Source organism: Microtus ochrogaster, chromosome 2, assembly GCF_000317375.1.
Source record: "Microtus ochrogaster isolate Prairie Vole_2 chromosome 2, MicOch1.0, whole genome shotgun sequence".
NCBI lineage: Eukaryota > Metazoa > Chordata > Mammalia > Rodentia > Cricetidae > Microtus > Microtus ochrogaster.
In genome coordinates this window covers 90396914-90412100 of record NC_022010.1, presented here as the reverse complement: position 1 = coordinate 90412100, position 15187 = coordinate 90396914, and the positions used below count along the sequence as shown (strand labels likewise).

General features: G+C 39.2%; 1 protein-coding gene across 1 annotated transcript in view; it reads left to right on the top strand.

Moving 5' to 3' along the window:
- The window catches only part of Gabrr3 (gamma-aminobutyric acid type A receptor rho3 subunit), a 49396-nt gene that overhangs the window by 1761 nt on the left and 32448 nt on the right, over nt 1-15187 (top strand). The window contains exon 2 of the mRNA XM_005345258.2: nt 10304-10416. Coding sequence (XP_005345315.1) covers nt 10304-10416 — 113 coding nt within the window. The remainder of the gene's footprint in view (nt 1-10303; nt 10417-15187) is intronic.

Here is a 15187-nt window from a genome sequence, read left to right as displayed (position 1 = left end):
TGGGGTCATGGGCCTGAGAAGAAAATCTACTACTGTCACTTTGGTCCTGCTTTTTTAAAGTGTACCTCCTACACTTTTCTTCCAGTCTGTTCTCAGACCACAGAGCTAAGATGACAGAGGGTCTAGTTAAGTTCAGCTTCTTTCTGGATCCTCTCTAAAGAAATTAAGCATGAATGAAATATTATGTCAGACTATTGTGATTTTTGGTTTTGTTTGTTTCAGGTTGCTTCCAATATTCATGTAGTTTATTTTGTAATAAATGGAGAGTATATTAATTATCACCATTTAAGGCGAAATATTTTTTTGGCTGCCCATAGATGCTAACAGAAGGAAAGGATAAATTATAATAAGAGCTATTTCATCATACTAGTCTGCATCCATGTCACAGTAGCTATAGGGGGGGAAAACATCACACAACTAGTGTCATCATTCACCTACATCAATAGGAGGGAGTTAGCTGCACTGGGCACACACAAGGCAAGCCCTGTCAACAATCAATCAAGAAAGGCGGGGGTGACCCAGAAGGCTTTGCCTTTACCTCTGAGGTATTGGCCATCAGCAGATTCCAGGCGAGAAGGAATCGCCGTCTTTAGTTCTGTCTCTTTGTTCAACCCACCAGCCTCCAACAGATAGCTCCAGGTAGCCTGGTAAACCTCCATGGGTTATAAAAAATTAGACATGTGCATAGGAGAGAAATTGGCTTGTATGGTGGGGAGGTGGGAAGTAAAAGTGATCAGTGTGCAAGGTGTGCATGTATGAAACTGTAAACAAGAGCAATAAATTTAAAAAGCTAGATTTACTGCCTCCTATACTGTTTAAGTCAACAGGGAACACAAAGTCTTTCTGGTAAGGAGGGACCTTTTTCCTGAGGTTAAATGCCTCTTTTTATTTCCTTTTAAAAGAAAAACAACTTACGGGTTCTATAGGTCAGGTTTCCTCCAGGGGAAACACTCGGGTTTCTGTTCTCTGAGTTCCAAGTGCTTGTTTTCCACTTCTCTGTGTACTAACTGAAGAGCCCTTCAGGCCACAAGCCAAAATATGATTCATTAAAATTTATATCTGCTGCATGTGTTCTGCAGTGAGCAATCCTCTAGGGCACTGAGGATCATGTAAACCACCACCCTGGTTCAAAACAGCCACTTAGGATGAAACAGAGGCACTTTCCCTGAGTGAACACAGTAATCCAAGAACCAGTTTCTACACTGCTATCAACATTCACTCATGCAAATGTTAAAGCATTTGACAAAAATACAGTTGAGCCTGTTTAGGCTAGGCTTCTCCCTACTTTTCTTGTAAATAAATATTGTGCTGTTCTTTGCTCGATACCCAACCTGATTACCCACAACAAGTAATGGTACAACTGATTAACAATCTGCCCCTTATAACACAAGAACACTAACAGAATGGAGGCGAAAGGAAGATATAGTCTTTGTTAGAAAATTGCACACTTTGCACCTTGCTTTGTGTTTGTATCAATTATTCTGAGCCCTGCTTTCATTCAGTCAGATCTGTTATATAAATCAGGCTATTTATTTTCATCCAGATTATAAACATATTGCTTTCCATCAAAAATAACATTTCCTTAGGCTAAACATTTTTAAAAGTCTTTTATTCTAATATTCCCCAGGTTTCTAAGAAAGACAATGGGGAGAAACTATGGATACAGAAACTTTTGGCAAGTGAAAATGAATTTCTTTGCCTAGGAAAGACATATGGTTCTACTGTGGTCATGCTGTCCTTGAGCTGTTTAGGCCAATTATAGCTCTAAGGCAGAACTTAGTAATTATTACACTATCCTACAATAGACCTGTCTTTAGCATTGTTTGTTTGTTTGTTTGTTTAGGCATACCTCAATGCTAATATATTTAATTGTACATCTTATGAGCTAATCTTAATACTATTTTATTTTATAGCAAGCTTATAAATTTCCTGGTAACTGAACACTGGCTCTTATTAACTGTTCAGAACAGACATTAGTAGAGATCTCTATAATAATCTACAGATTATTCTTTTTTGTTTGTTTGTTTTTGGGGGGTGGGTTTTTTATTGATTTTTATTGAGCTCAACGTTTTTCTCTGTTCCCTTCCCTGCCTTACCCTCAAGGTCCCCATGCTCCTAATTTACTCCAGAGATTTTGTCTTTTTCTACTTCCCATGTAGATTAGAGCTATGTAAGTCTCTCTTAGGGTCCTCATTGTTGTCTAATTTCTCTGGGATTGTGATTTGTAGGCTGGTTTTCTTTGCATTATGTTTAAAAACCACTTATGAGTGAGTACATGTGATAACTGTCTTTCTGTCTCTGGGTTACCTCAGTCAAAATAATGTTTTATAGCTCCATCCATTTTCCTGCAAAATTTAAGATGTCATTTTTTTTTTCTGATGTGTAGTACTCAATTGTGTAAGTGTACCACATTTTCCTTATCAATTCTTCACTCAAGGGGCATTTAGGTTGTTTCCAGGTTCTGGTTATGACAAACAATGCTGCTACGAACATAGTTGAGCACATGTCCTTGTGGCACGACTGAGCATCCTTTTGATATATACCCAAAAGTGGTATTACTGGGTCTTGAGGAGGGTTGTTTCCTAATTTTCTGAGAAATCACCACACTGATATCCAAAGGGGCTGTACCAGCTTGCATTTCCACCAGCAATGCAGAAGTGTTCCCTTTTTCCCACAACCTCTTCAGCATAAGTTGTCATCAGTGTTTTTGATCTTGGCCATTCTTATAGGTGTAAGATGGGATCTCAGAGCTATTTTGATTTGCATTTCTCTGATGACTAAGGATGTTGAACATTTCCTTAAGTGTCTTTCAGCCATTTTAGATTCCTCTGTTGAAAGTTTTCTGTTTAGGTCTGTACTCCATTTTTTTATTGGATTATTTGTTCTTTTGATGATCAATTTCTTGAGATCTTTATATATTTTGGAGATCAGTCTGATGTGTGGTTAGTGAAGATCTTTTCCCATTCTGTGGGCTGTCATTTTGTTTTGCTGACCGTGTCCTTTGCTTTACAGAAGCTTTTCAGTTTGTGTGCATTCCTTGAGCATTCCAATCCAAGCCTCACACTGAGGTGAAAGGTCATGAAAACAGTAGCACAGTCAGCAGATTTCTGATCTTTCTTCAAACAAGATAAGAACTCTAAGTTTCATGTAAAATTTTGTAACTTACTGTACCATCTGAGCTCCAGATAATGACTACAGAATAACTCTAAAATTGGTCTGTTTTCCTGATTCCGTGAGGGTGTCTGAACCCTCAGCACTGAGTTCATGACCTGTTATAGACCCAGGTGACATACAGTATCTGCCACGTCTCTGATTGAGCACACTGCCTGGCTGTCTCATGCAAAGAGATGTTCACCTGCAGACCTATTCAATTTGTAGGCAAAAGCTATTGATAATATAATATATAATTACTACATAAGAGCATTGTATGCTAATTATATATTAATATATTGATATATAATAATATTATATGTGGTATAATAGTAAAAAACAATAATCGTAAACAAAAATCATCTGCACAACAGGACATGCTTCTAGAATGAGAAAAGTTGATGTTTATAGTAACTCTAGAAAATGGATGGAATGTAGGAGGTTCCAACTTCACTTCTAAAAAAAGAGAGAGAGAGAGAGAGAGAGAATGAGAGACACTTTTTAGTAGCTAAATATGTGACCATGACCTGGAAACATGGATTCAGGCTACCCTAAATACCATATTTTGATAGTTTTTTATACAATATACCCTGATTACAGTTTTCTCTCCTTCCACCCCTCCCAGTTCCTCCCCACCTCCCTTATCATCCAGATACACCCCCTTTCTGTCTTGTTAGCAAACAAAGAAGCATCTAAAATTAATAATACTGAAATAGAAAAGATAAACAAATCAGAGTAAGATAAAACAAACAGAAGGAAAAGAGCCCAAGAAACGGCACAGTAAACAGCCAAGACTCAGAGACTCACTTGCTCATATACTCAGGAATCCTACAAAATACAAAACCAGAAGCCATAATATTTACACAATTACCTGATGAGTAAAATTAAAAAGCACTTTTAATCTTTATAAGGGAATACCTTCTTTATGTTGCCATGTCAAAGGCTAGAGCATAGAAATAATTTTATACTTTCTTTGAGTAATTTCCACATTTCATAGACATCATAAGAGAGTTTTGTTTACATCCACTTATAAAATTTCAAGTGTGCCAGAAAGATGTTTGATCCTCCCCAGGCAATGCTAAAATGTTTTAATTCTTAGTTCTAATATGGCCTCAAAGATTTTAGAGGACCTGAAATCACCCAAATTTTAAACTCCCCTGCCTCGGGCTACTGCTTGCCTAGTCACAGATTGAGATCTTAGAAGCTCCACAGAAACATGGCTCCTTGTTGATCCAGAAAAGAAGTGTCCTCAATCAAAAGGAAAGGTTCTGGATATTACCAAGAAAAAAAAATTATAGCAATAATTTTTTAGTGTCTGTAGTACTTTGTGGTCAAAAGCAATAAAAGATAACAATGCTGGTATTCTCTTATAATATAAAACACAGTTTATAATGACTATCCCATACATTATAAACAATATACAACTGTGTATAATTATAAACATATATAACACCAAGTCAGAGGTTTTCAAAGCAAACACCTGTATTCATGAGGCATCATGTATCTACAAGGGTACGTGCAAGCTATCTGAAAGGAATGTCGTCAAGTGCAATTTCTAAACAATTTCTGGATTCCATTCTTTATGACCGCTTTATTAAAGTAGACTAACCTGAACACTCACCCCATCTCCTTCATCACCTCCCTTTAACGATTGCTCTGCCTCATGTGATAAAATCCAGACATCTCTCTCTTTCCTAATCGTGTTGTGTGAGTTCCTCTCGTATAAAGCTTCCTGAGAACAAAGAGACAATTATAAATATTGAGGTTGAGATAGTGAATGATTCTATATCAAGTAACATATCATTTTCACACTGGCTTGTTTCTCATCTTCTTTTAACAAAATTAAAGGAAGAACCTAGTTAATTTGTTAGGTGATAAATCACCGAAAATGATTTAAAAGTCACGTTCAGACTTTTTTCAAACAATGTGAAAAGTTTTTTTGATATTCAATGTACTCACACACTTTTGAACAAAATTCAGTGCTTGTTTCTATAAAACTAATAAAAAGGGAATTTATGCAAAACCTAGTTTCATTCTAACAATGACTAAATCCATTTAAACACATAAAATAACTGAAGAAAATATGTCACCATTTCATTAACAAATTTATTTTCTCTAAAGTTTTATTCTTAAATTTAGTAGGAGTCAACATTTATGTAAATTATTTTTTTCTCTTTGTAAAGGAAATATTAAATTTAAAAGTTATTATCAATGTATATACACATTTTCTTCCCAAAAATATTTGTATGATGGGTAAGAAAAATCTATGAAGCAAGAAATGGAAATACAAGTTCTTAGAAAATAATATAAATTTTCTGATAATTTAAAGAAGAATTTATTCATTTATTTTTAAATACTTAATATAGGTATTCAAGTTACTGGGTACTTTTAAAGAAAGAATATCCTTCTAAATAATCAATATCTAGGTATTTTTAAATGTATAATGAAAGAATTATAGAAGCAATTTATATTTGTTTGGGGAATTATTTTATAATTTTTAATTGTGTGGGGGGTTCTGTGTGTGTTTGCAAGGGGGTGTATCTGTGTATGTCTGTTGGGGTTTGCCTGTGTGTGTCTGTGTATGGGGTGTCTGTGTGTGTCTGTGGGGAAGTGTCTATATGTGTCTGTGTATGGGGTGTCTGTGTGTCTGTGCGGTGGTGTCTATGTGTGTCTGTGTGGGGGTGACTGTGTGTGTATGTGGGGGGTGTCTGTGAGTGTCTCTGTGTGTCTGAATGGGGGTGTCTGTAGGGGGGTACTGTGTGTGTCTTGAAAAAGTGTCTATGTGTGTCTATGTGGGGGATGTTTGTGTATGTCTGTGGCAATGTCTGTGTGTGTCTGTATGGGGGTGTCTGAGTATGTTTATGTGGTGAGGGGTTCTGTGTCTGTCTCTTGGAGGGGAGTTTGTAAATGTAGGTACCAATGGAGCTAGAGGTGTCAGAGCCCCTTGAAGCTGAGTTCACAGGCTGCTCTGAGTCGCCCAATATGGGGACTGGGACCCAAATCCTGCCCTTTGCATGGCGGAAAACACTCTTGCCCACTGAGCCATCTCTCCAACTCCTTTAAGTATTTATTTAAACATGTATGGTACAGTGCAAGAATTTGTAAAATTGTGTTGAGGGTACAGCCCACATATTCTCCTTACAAAGAAATTAAGGTAAAAAGAAATCCAGATGAAATAAACATGGAACACTCAGTGCAGGTCAGATAAGCACTGGTGCCTGTACCCCTCTGCTGCCAAGAGAGCATTTCACAGCAGGCCTGAGCTCAGCACACTCAGGGTTCTTAATTAAAATGCATCTGTATTTCAGTCTCCTGCAGAGGAATGCTTCTGAAAAGACACATTAGTCACATGTCATTTATTTGTTGTATCCAAAATATCATTACCAGAGGAGTAATTTTTACAAATTTCCCATTACATGTTATATCTACACTTTTGATTTACAAAAACAACTAGCGAGCTTTTACTAACTACGTGCTATTTTCTACAGGAACAAGTTATCCTGAAAAAAACACGTTACAAATGCAATTTTATACCCCAAACCTACTGAATCAGAAACTCTGGGCAGAGACCCAGGAAACCAGAAGAGCCGGATGCATACCAAACATCTGGGCTGATGTCTTGAACGTAGTGGGCATTACTTGGAAACTACCTCTTGCTATTAGAGTATACATGTGTGGGGTGGTGTTTATGTGGGTGCTTGTGTATATGCACGTATGTGGAGGTCAGAAGTCAAACTTGAATGCACTTCCTCGGGAGTTGTCTACCTTCTGCCTTGAGACAGGGTATCTAATTGACTTGGGCTCACCATTTAGGCTACTGGTTGATGAGCAAACTGTGGGGATCCTCCTTCTAGGTCTTTGGGATTACAAACACGTGTGGCACCATGACTCACTTGGTGGGGGTAGTTAGAGAGATCAAATTCAGGTTCCCATGCCTACTTAGGAATTACCTTATGACTGATTATCTCCCCAGTCCTTTATCATTATTTTTAATAAATAATTTGTCCTAGTTCCTTGGAAGGTTTTCCCTAGTTTATTCTAGATTCTTGGGAGAAATAGTTCTGTGTTCAATTATTCACAGGATATAAAGATTTAATATATTTAAATTAAAATCCATTGCCTTCTATCCAAAAGAGATTCCTTTCCCAAACTTATCTATTCATATTATTAGGAAAAAAAATACATCTCTAAATCCCTGAGGATTCGTACAGGATCCACCCTATTGAGAGATCACACTGGACCATCTCACAAACCCTCTTCCATCAGCTGCTTCAGGATGTGAAATTCTCCTAGTCAGACTCATTTTCTTGAGCCAAGAAAATGCTTCCAATGCAAGAGAGATTATTCAGTGTATACTCCCCAGAGTGAGCACCTTGGTTTCATCTCTAAGACCTACAGGATGGGAGAAGACAGGAGAATTCCACAAGTTGTCTTCTGTCCTACACAACAGTGTTATGGGAACCACAAGAAAGCATATGCTTATGTGTACACACACAATCAATCAATGAAAAGTGTGGCAAGAAAAAACATTAAATAAATTGCTTCTAAAAACTGTTTTGTTAAAATTTGCATCCATGTTCCTAGGAAATGGTGGTTCAGCAGAAAAGTATTCCCTTTGTCCCATTCCCGTGCTCACACTCACAGATGCCCAGAGAGACAGGACTTTGTTTCCACATAGCACACCATAGAAAGGAGCTTGCCATGTGCACTTCGACCTAGAGAAGAAGAGGTAGAAATAGTCGCCTGTTCCATTGTCAGGTTTTCCCAGGTCCAACAACCTTTGAGCCCTACAAACTCCGATAGGCCTTCTAGCTGCAATCTCCATCTGTCCTTCTACCTGCAATCTCTGTCTGTCCCACAGTCTCTGTTTGTTCTGGCTTTGAAAACTCTGTTTTCATCAGTTTACAGTTTTGTAATGTTTTCACCTCCTTACTGCTTTAAGGCAGAGATTGTCCAATCAATGTCAGTCTCTTGGGTGCTTGTTGAAATGCTCATTCCCAGGTAGTTTCTTCAAGGTGTCTTGTTGAAATGCTCACCCCCAGGCGCCGTTTCCTCAAAGCTTGCCTTAGCTGGGTGTCTGTGAATCTGACCTTTGATCACCATTACTCACCTACTGTTTCTCATCTCACATATGTACTGTGAGAAATGGTGTCTGTCTAGGTATTAAATCCTTTTGGTTTTCTATTTCAAGTACTCTAAAACTTGTTTGACCTACCTGCTCCCTCCACCCTTATATGGCAAAAATACAAATGTTGGCAGATATTTGGCTTAATCTGAACTAACAAGATGAAATTCTATGTGTTTATTTCAGGGCATTCTATGATCAGCAAGATGAATAATAAGAATGAATAAATAAATGTATCTTAAAAATATTTTATACTAACTAGTTTTGTGTCAATTTAACATAAACTAAAGCTATCTGAAAGGAGGAAACCTCAATTGAGAAAAATGTCTCTACAGGGTCCAGCTGTAGGGTGTTTGTTAATTAGTGATTGATGAGGGGAGTCCAGCCCATTGTGGGTGGTTCCATATCCTGCGTTCTATAAGAAAGCAGGCTAGGCCAACTCATAGCCCTGGTTCTGGGCCTGGGTGGTAGCTGGGTTGGTCAGTCTGCCAACTTTCCTTCATCATCACTACCAGGGAAAGCTCTTCAGCACTTCCCTGACTAGCTCACCCAGTACCCCCGGCAGACCAACTGCTCTCACCCCTTGGAGCCAGCTTGCTCACACCCACACCACCAGGGTCAGATCTACTGCTTTTCCCAGGTGAAGTACAAGGTCCCCTCTCTCAAGTTGCAGGGCTTGCTCTACCCAACATTGACCTCATCTATGAAACCCTGGAGCATGTGAATGGACTGGACTTGCAGATCCAAAGATGCAGGATCTCCATGACACAAGGAACCAGCAGGATATTCAAGAAGAGTCCCAGGGAGGGCCCAGTATCAGTGGTGTAGCAGATGTAAGCCAGATGCCTCTAACCGTATCAATGACTCATTGCCATGAACACATAACAAGTAAAGATTTGCAGACTTTGTGACTCCCTGTGTCATGCTACAGTTTCCACATCAAGACTTTTGTTTGTTTGTTTGTTTGTTTGGTTGGTTGGTTGGTTGGTTGGTTGGTTGGTTGGTTGGTAGATTGATTTTGGTTTGGTTTGATTTGGTTTTGCTTTTCTTTTAAATTTTGTTTTATCTTGGAGAGGAGGTTGTAAGGGAAGAGGACAGATATAAAAGGAAAGAAAGATGAATGGGATCAGAATTCATGATGTGGAACTTATAAAATGTTTTTTAAATAATAAAGAAAGAGAGAAACAAAGAAAGCAAGCAGGCTGAGCAAGCCATGGGGAGCAAGTCGGTAAGCAGCTCCCCTCCGTGGCCTCTGCATCAGTTTCTGCCTCCAGGTTCCTGTCCTGTTTGAGTTTCTGTCCTGACTTTCTTTAATGATGGACTATGGATGTGGAAGTGTTGGACCCTGAAGTCCAACTACCAGAAGGAGTCACTCCAAGAGACCATCTCTCACACCACGGTTGATATAAAAACATGAGGATTTTATTAATTCTGTCATAACAGGGTCTTTCAGCATTCAAGAAGGCAGAAAGACCCTGAATGGCTGGTACAGGCTACTTTTAAAGTAAAATCCACAAAAACAAGGGAGGATTCTGGGGGTTGTTCTTCAACTATTATGATTGCCTTATTCAAAGGGCTATTACCAATAATTGGCTGGAGAGTGGTTGTTAGATCAGATGAGGTAAGAGGGAACATTTTAGGGTTACTTTGCCCCCCTTTCCCAGGGACTGAGTCAAAACATCTGTGGACATCTGTGGGTTATCTTGTCTCAATTTCAGGAACGGAGCTCTATTTGGAGAACACTCACAAGAACTCAGGGAGATGGAAAGTTCCCAACATTTCAGTATGTGCATGCGTAGCTGTTAGGTCCTTGGTTCCCAGGGAAGGGATAGCACTAAGGCATGGAGGCTGAGAGGGTTCGGAATGGCTTCAGAATATTCAGAAATGGCTTTACAGTTATCCTAGAGTTTTACAGAAGCATACACCAACTGGACCTTTTCCTCCACAAGTTGCTGTGGCCATGGCGTGTCATCACAGTGAAAGTAACCCTAACTAAGATATATATGTATCTTTTTCTCGGAGGAACAGCATAAGGGAAACCAGAATGAGGAAAGATGACAGTACGAAAGTCTGGCCCTTAAAACGTGAGCAGTTGTTACACATTGAGGACCATGATTTCTCTACAAGGCCTGGATTTGGAGGTGAGTGTTTACATCAAAAACCCAGGCCAAAGTCTACACTTGAGTCTACACTCTCAAGATGGGATTTAAAACAATGACGTGATTGGTACTGAAGCATTAATCAATGCCATCTGCTAAAGTAAGTAAGTAAATAAATAAGTAAATACTTTCAAATATCTGTATGATTATCTTCCCTTGACTGGGAAAAAGTGGCAACATATACATTTTATACTGACATTCAAACTCCTTTTTTTCTATTTTTGACATCCTTGCCTATAGAATATGCTCAATATTTAGAAGACACATAGATTTGCAACATGGCAACTTCCTCTTTCTACTCTAAGCTGAATGGGATGGCAGGACGCTAATTTGTAGAATCTCACCGATTATTCCTACAAGCTGTAATGTCTGGCTTTAATGGTAGAACAATAGCAATATCCAATGCCACCACTTGCTCTGCTGAGTTTATTTTCCTTTTTAATGTTTTTAGCAATTGAAACTTTTTTAATATCTGGCACTGTTTTAAGCCTTTTATGTTCTGTACCATTTACCTTCACAGTCATGGCACCATCATGAACCTTCATATCCCAGTGTAAAAACCCAAGGTAGGGAGGTTAGAAAGCATCCCAAGTAGTAAGTGGCTGAAGCAAGATGTCGTGGCAGGTGGAGATGGTGGAGCAGGACCCCAGAAAGGAGCTTTGCAGAGCTTAGTGTTCTTCCCTTGCAGCTCTTCTACAAAGTTTCATCACTGAGAGACCATGTTTTCCAGAGATGTACAGGGAGCTTGACATCTTTCAGATAAACTAAATTTCTTTGAGTTTGCCTGCTTGGTTTTTGTTTGTTTATTTGTATGTTTTATGGAAACAAAATCTTACCCCTACTATTCTCAAACTGACAACTTTTCAAAATGCTGGAATATGCCAACAAGGGAAGGGTAGATGAAGAAAAAACAAGACCCTCTGACAATAAAGCAGCCCCAAATCTTGGATGAACAACCAGTGATAATTGGAAGAAATGTGATGATCGTTGCATATGCTCACAGCCAAGAGAAGCAGGCAGGCCTGTAGATGCCATGGAAAGTTGAAGTGTTAATGGAAAAAAATAAATTATCAAGCCACTGTTATCTGAAGGGCTGTTTTTGGTTTGTTATGGCTTGGTGTGATTTTTCTCTTTTTTTAATGGGTCAGTATGTTCTGTGTATATGTGTGTCCACACAGATGTGAGATCACATGTGCCAATGTGGATTCACATGATTACATATGAATTCAGAAGTCCAGAGCTATTTGAGGACTCTTCCTTGAACAATACTCATTATTCATTGAGGCAACACCTCTCAGTTGAATGCAGAGCTCCTTGGTATAGCTAGTTTGGCTAGGCAGCTCCCTTGGAGGATCCTGTGCTGAAACTGTAGACAGACTGCCATGCTCATCAGCATTTATATGAGTACTGGAGATCCAAACTTTGGTTATTACCCTTACACTTACCTGATAGGCAATCTCCCAACCACTGGTTTTCTTTGGTAATTTTCCAGAAACCACTGGGTTGCTATTCTAAAGACCTGATTTAAACTCTATTTCATTAGTGACTCAGACTATTCTGATCATGAGAAGAGTGGGGAAGGCTCTTATCAGTCAGGGCCCTGGACCCCATCTCCAGCATTCCTGACCCATTAGATCTAGGTGAGGGAGATTGAGAGTTGCGCAACTGGCAGATGCTGCTGACACTGCATTGTCAATGGTGCTGATGCTGTGTCTCTGAGAATCACACACTGAGAGCCACCGGGTTAACATAACATCATCAGACTGAAGTCTTGGTGAGTTTGTTACTTTTGATTTCCAGAGTATACCACAGTTATTGGATTGCAATTTACAGTCATAGAAGCCTGGAAATTAATCAGGTTTAAAGACATTTCTTATTTAGTGCTGAGCACTCAACAGTTGCACGTTCTCAGCACTCTGAGAAGTTATGAAGCTTTGAACTGACTGCTACCCACTGCTGAAAGAAGCTTCTGTGACCAAGGCTGGGAACAGCCCTGGTACACACACTGGTCTGTAGGTGTAAATGTGCCTGGCTAGAAGGCAGTTAACAATGCCTTCCCTCCAACCGTCTAATGCCATCCCCAGTGACTATTATCACGTTTGCAGTGCTAGGAAACAATTTCCTCCCGTGGATTAAGCCCTATATCTGATCAGAGAACATACCTGTACAAGTGCAGCACAGGATCAAACCAGTCAATTATTCCAGAATGGGTGGGAGAGGGGCTCTTGTGGCTTTGTGTTGAGCTGAGGAGCTATTGACAATTGATGTCTCCCTCAGGAGACAGCATCATTCCTCCTGGAGGACGTGACTACTGAAAGTCTGCCCATGCTCACGCTAGCACCACTAATTGGATTTGTTTTTCAAAGAGAAAAATAAGGAAGAGGACTTGGGAAGTAGTCAGGATTAACGTTGGGATCCAATGAGGGAATGTGGCATTGGTGTGGATATAATCACAATACAGTGTGTGTGTGTGTGTGTGTGTGTGTGTGTGTGTGTCCTTCTGAAGCTCCCCCTTCTTTCTCTACATCACTATTTCTCTGAAAATCTTTCAAAAGATTCCACAACTCTTAACTAGAATTTTTAAATAAACTTGTGCTCATCCAGAAAAGAATTTCCCAAAGTTTGGATAATGTAGTTTACAACTATGGCACCGGTGAGCTGTAGCAGATTCCTCCATTCTGTGATTTCAAAAAATCAGGAAAAGAAGCTCGGCGTTGTATTCTTTGAGGCCACTAGGAGGCGCCAGTCGCACATGAATTGTTAGAAACTGGCCTCATCCATGGAAAAAGAATGAATCATGAATCTTTTCAATATTGGTTGGCTGATTTATCTGTTGTTTACTTATTTTATTTGTTTGTTTGTCTATTTGTTTTGAGGCTATTGTGAATGGTACTGTTTTTACTGATTTCTTTCACAATATGTTTGTCATCTGTATACAGAGGGCTACTACTGGGTTTTGTGTGTTAATTTTGATAGCTTTGCTGAAAGTGCATCAACTGTAGGTGCCTTTCAGGTGGAATCTTTAGGGAAGGACGCACTGGTGTCTCCCTTTCCTATTTGTATCCCCTTCACCCGCTTCAGTTGTTTTCCTGCTCTAGCAATGACTTCACGCCATAATTCCTGAAGTTGGTTCCTTAATTAAGTTGTTCTCTGGGATAGAGGAAGAGGTGTTGTTGCTTGTTGTTGTTTGTTGTTGTTGTTTGTTGTTGTTGTTGTTGTTGTTGTTGTTGTTGTTAATAGGGTCTTTCATAGGGACATTAGCAATAAAGAGAGAGAGATGGCTATACTTATTAGTGGACCTCACAGCAAACAATCCACAGACACCTTATTGTTCAATGTGTTTCAAGAATTAGCGGAAACACCAATGAGTCCATCTGAATTCTGAAGCTCAGGCCCAAAGCCTGCATGGTAACTCTGCATGGTAACAGGATGCCCAGGTGAGTGCCTGTGGAGTCTGCAGAATGCAAAGCCTGCACCCTCCTTTCAAGGTAAAATGTTTACACTTTCATCCTCCACCCTGTGCATCCTTCTCACCTCCAGAAAAGCATAACACCGGCCCAACAGTCCCTCTTTGCCTGATTGTTAGGAAATACATGATAAGTGTTCTAAGGGATATGCTTTCTAAAATGTAAGCAGAGACTGCTCTTTCATCCCCAGATTCGAATACTCACACAGAAACTATATTAATTATAACACTGCTTGGCCTATTAACTCAGATTTCTTATTAACTAATACTTACATCTTATATGAACCCAATTCTATCAATCTGTGTATGGGCACGAGGCTGTGGCTTACTGGTAAGGGTCTGGCGTCTGTCTCCTTCTGCAGCTACATAGCATCTGTCTGACTCTTCCTACTTTCTCTATATATCTCTTTCAGCTTGGCAATATTCTGCCCTGCTATATGCTGAAGCATCTTCTTTATTAACCAATGGTAATAAAACATATTCACAGCATACAGAGGGGAATTCCACATCATCTTCCCTTTTCTGTCTAAATAAAAAGGAAGGTTTTAACTTTAACATAGTAAAATTACATATACAAAACAGGTATCAAATAAGAATTAGTTATATTTCTTTATGAGTCTAAACTTTCATATCTAATTTATTTTTATCATACCTAAGGAAAATTATAATTATCTGTCTTTAACTCCCCCAAAGACCCCAGAAGAATATAATATTACTTAAATAAATAGGAAGTGCATTGTAAGCAACTTCCAAAGTTCTAGAATTGACAGGGACATCTTGCTGCCTGGACAGTCACCCAAAGTTCTTCTGTAATGTTGGGGCATCCATCTTCAGCCTACAGGTCCATAGTATCCAGCAGACTTTTCCATGAAGTAGGAATTTGAAAGACTGTTTCTCCTATATTGGCAGTTCTTTCTACTGTCTCTTGCAGAATGTCTGGCAGATTCTCTCATGAAGCAGGAACCCTGAAGGACCATCTCACCTTCTTTAGGCAACTTCAGCAGTAATTTTTCTATGGGTCCTGCATATCCAGTTTATACAGCATACCATCAAGCAATACAGGAAAGAGCAGTTTCTTGCCCAAATTACTAGCAAACTCCATAAGGAGACTCTTGATGATCATCATCCTCTTGAAGTGATTAGTGATGCCAGAAGCAGACATGTTTCACTGTTTAGAAAAGTCTAAATTCTTTTTTTAATTTTTTATTGAGTTTATTGAGCTATACATTTTTCTCTGCTCCCCTGCCTTCCTCTCTCCTCTGTTTCAACCCTGTCCCATGTTCCCCA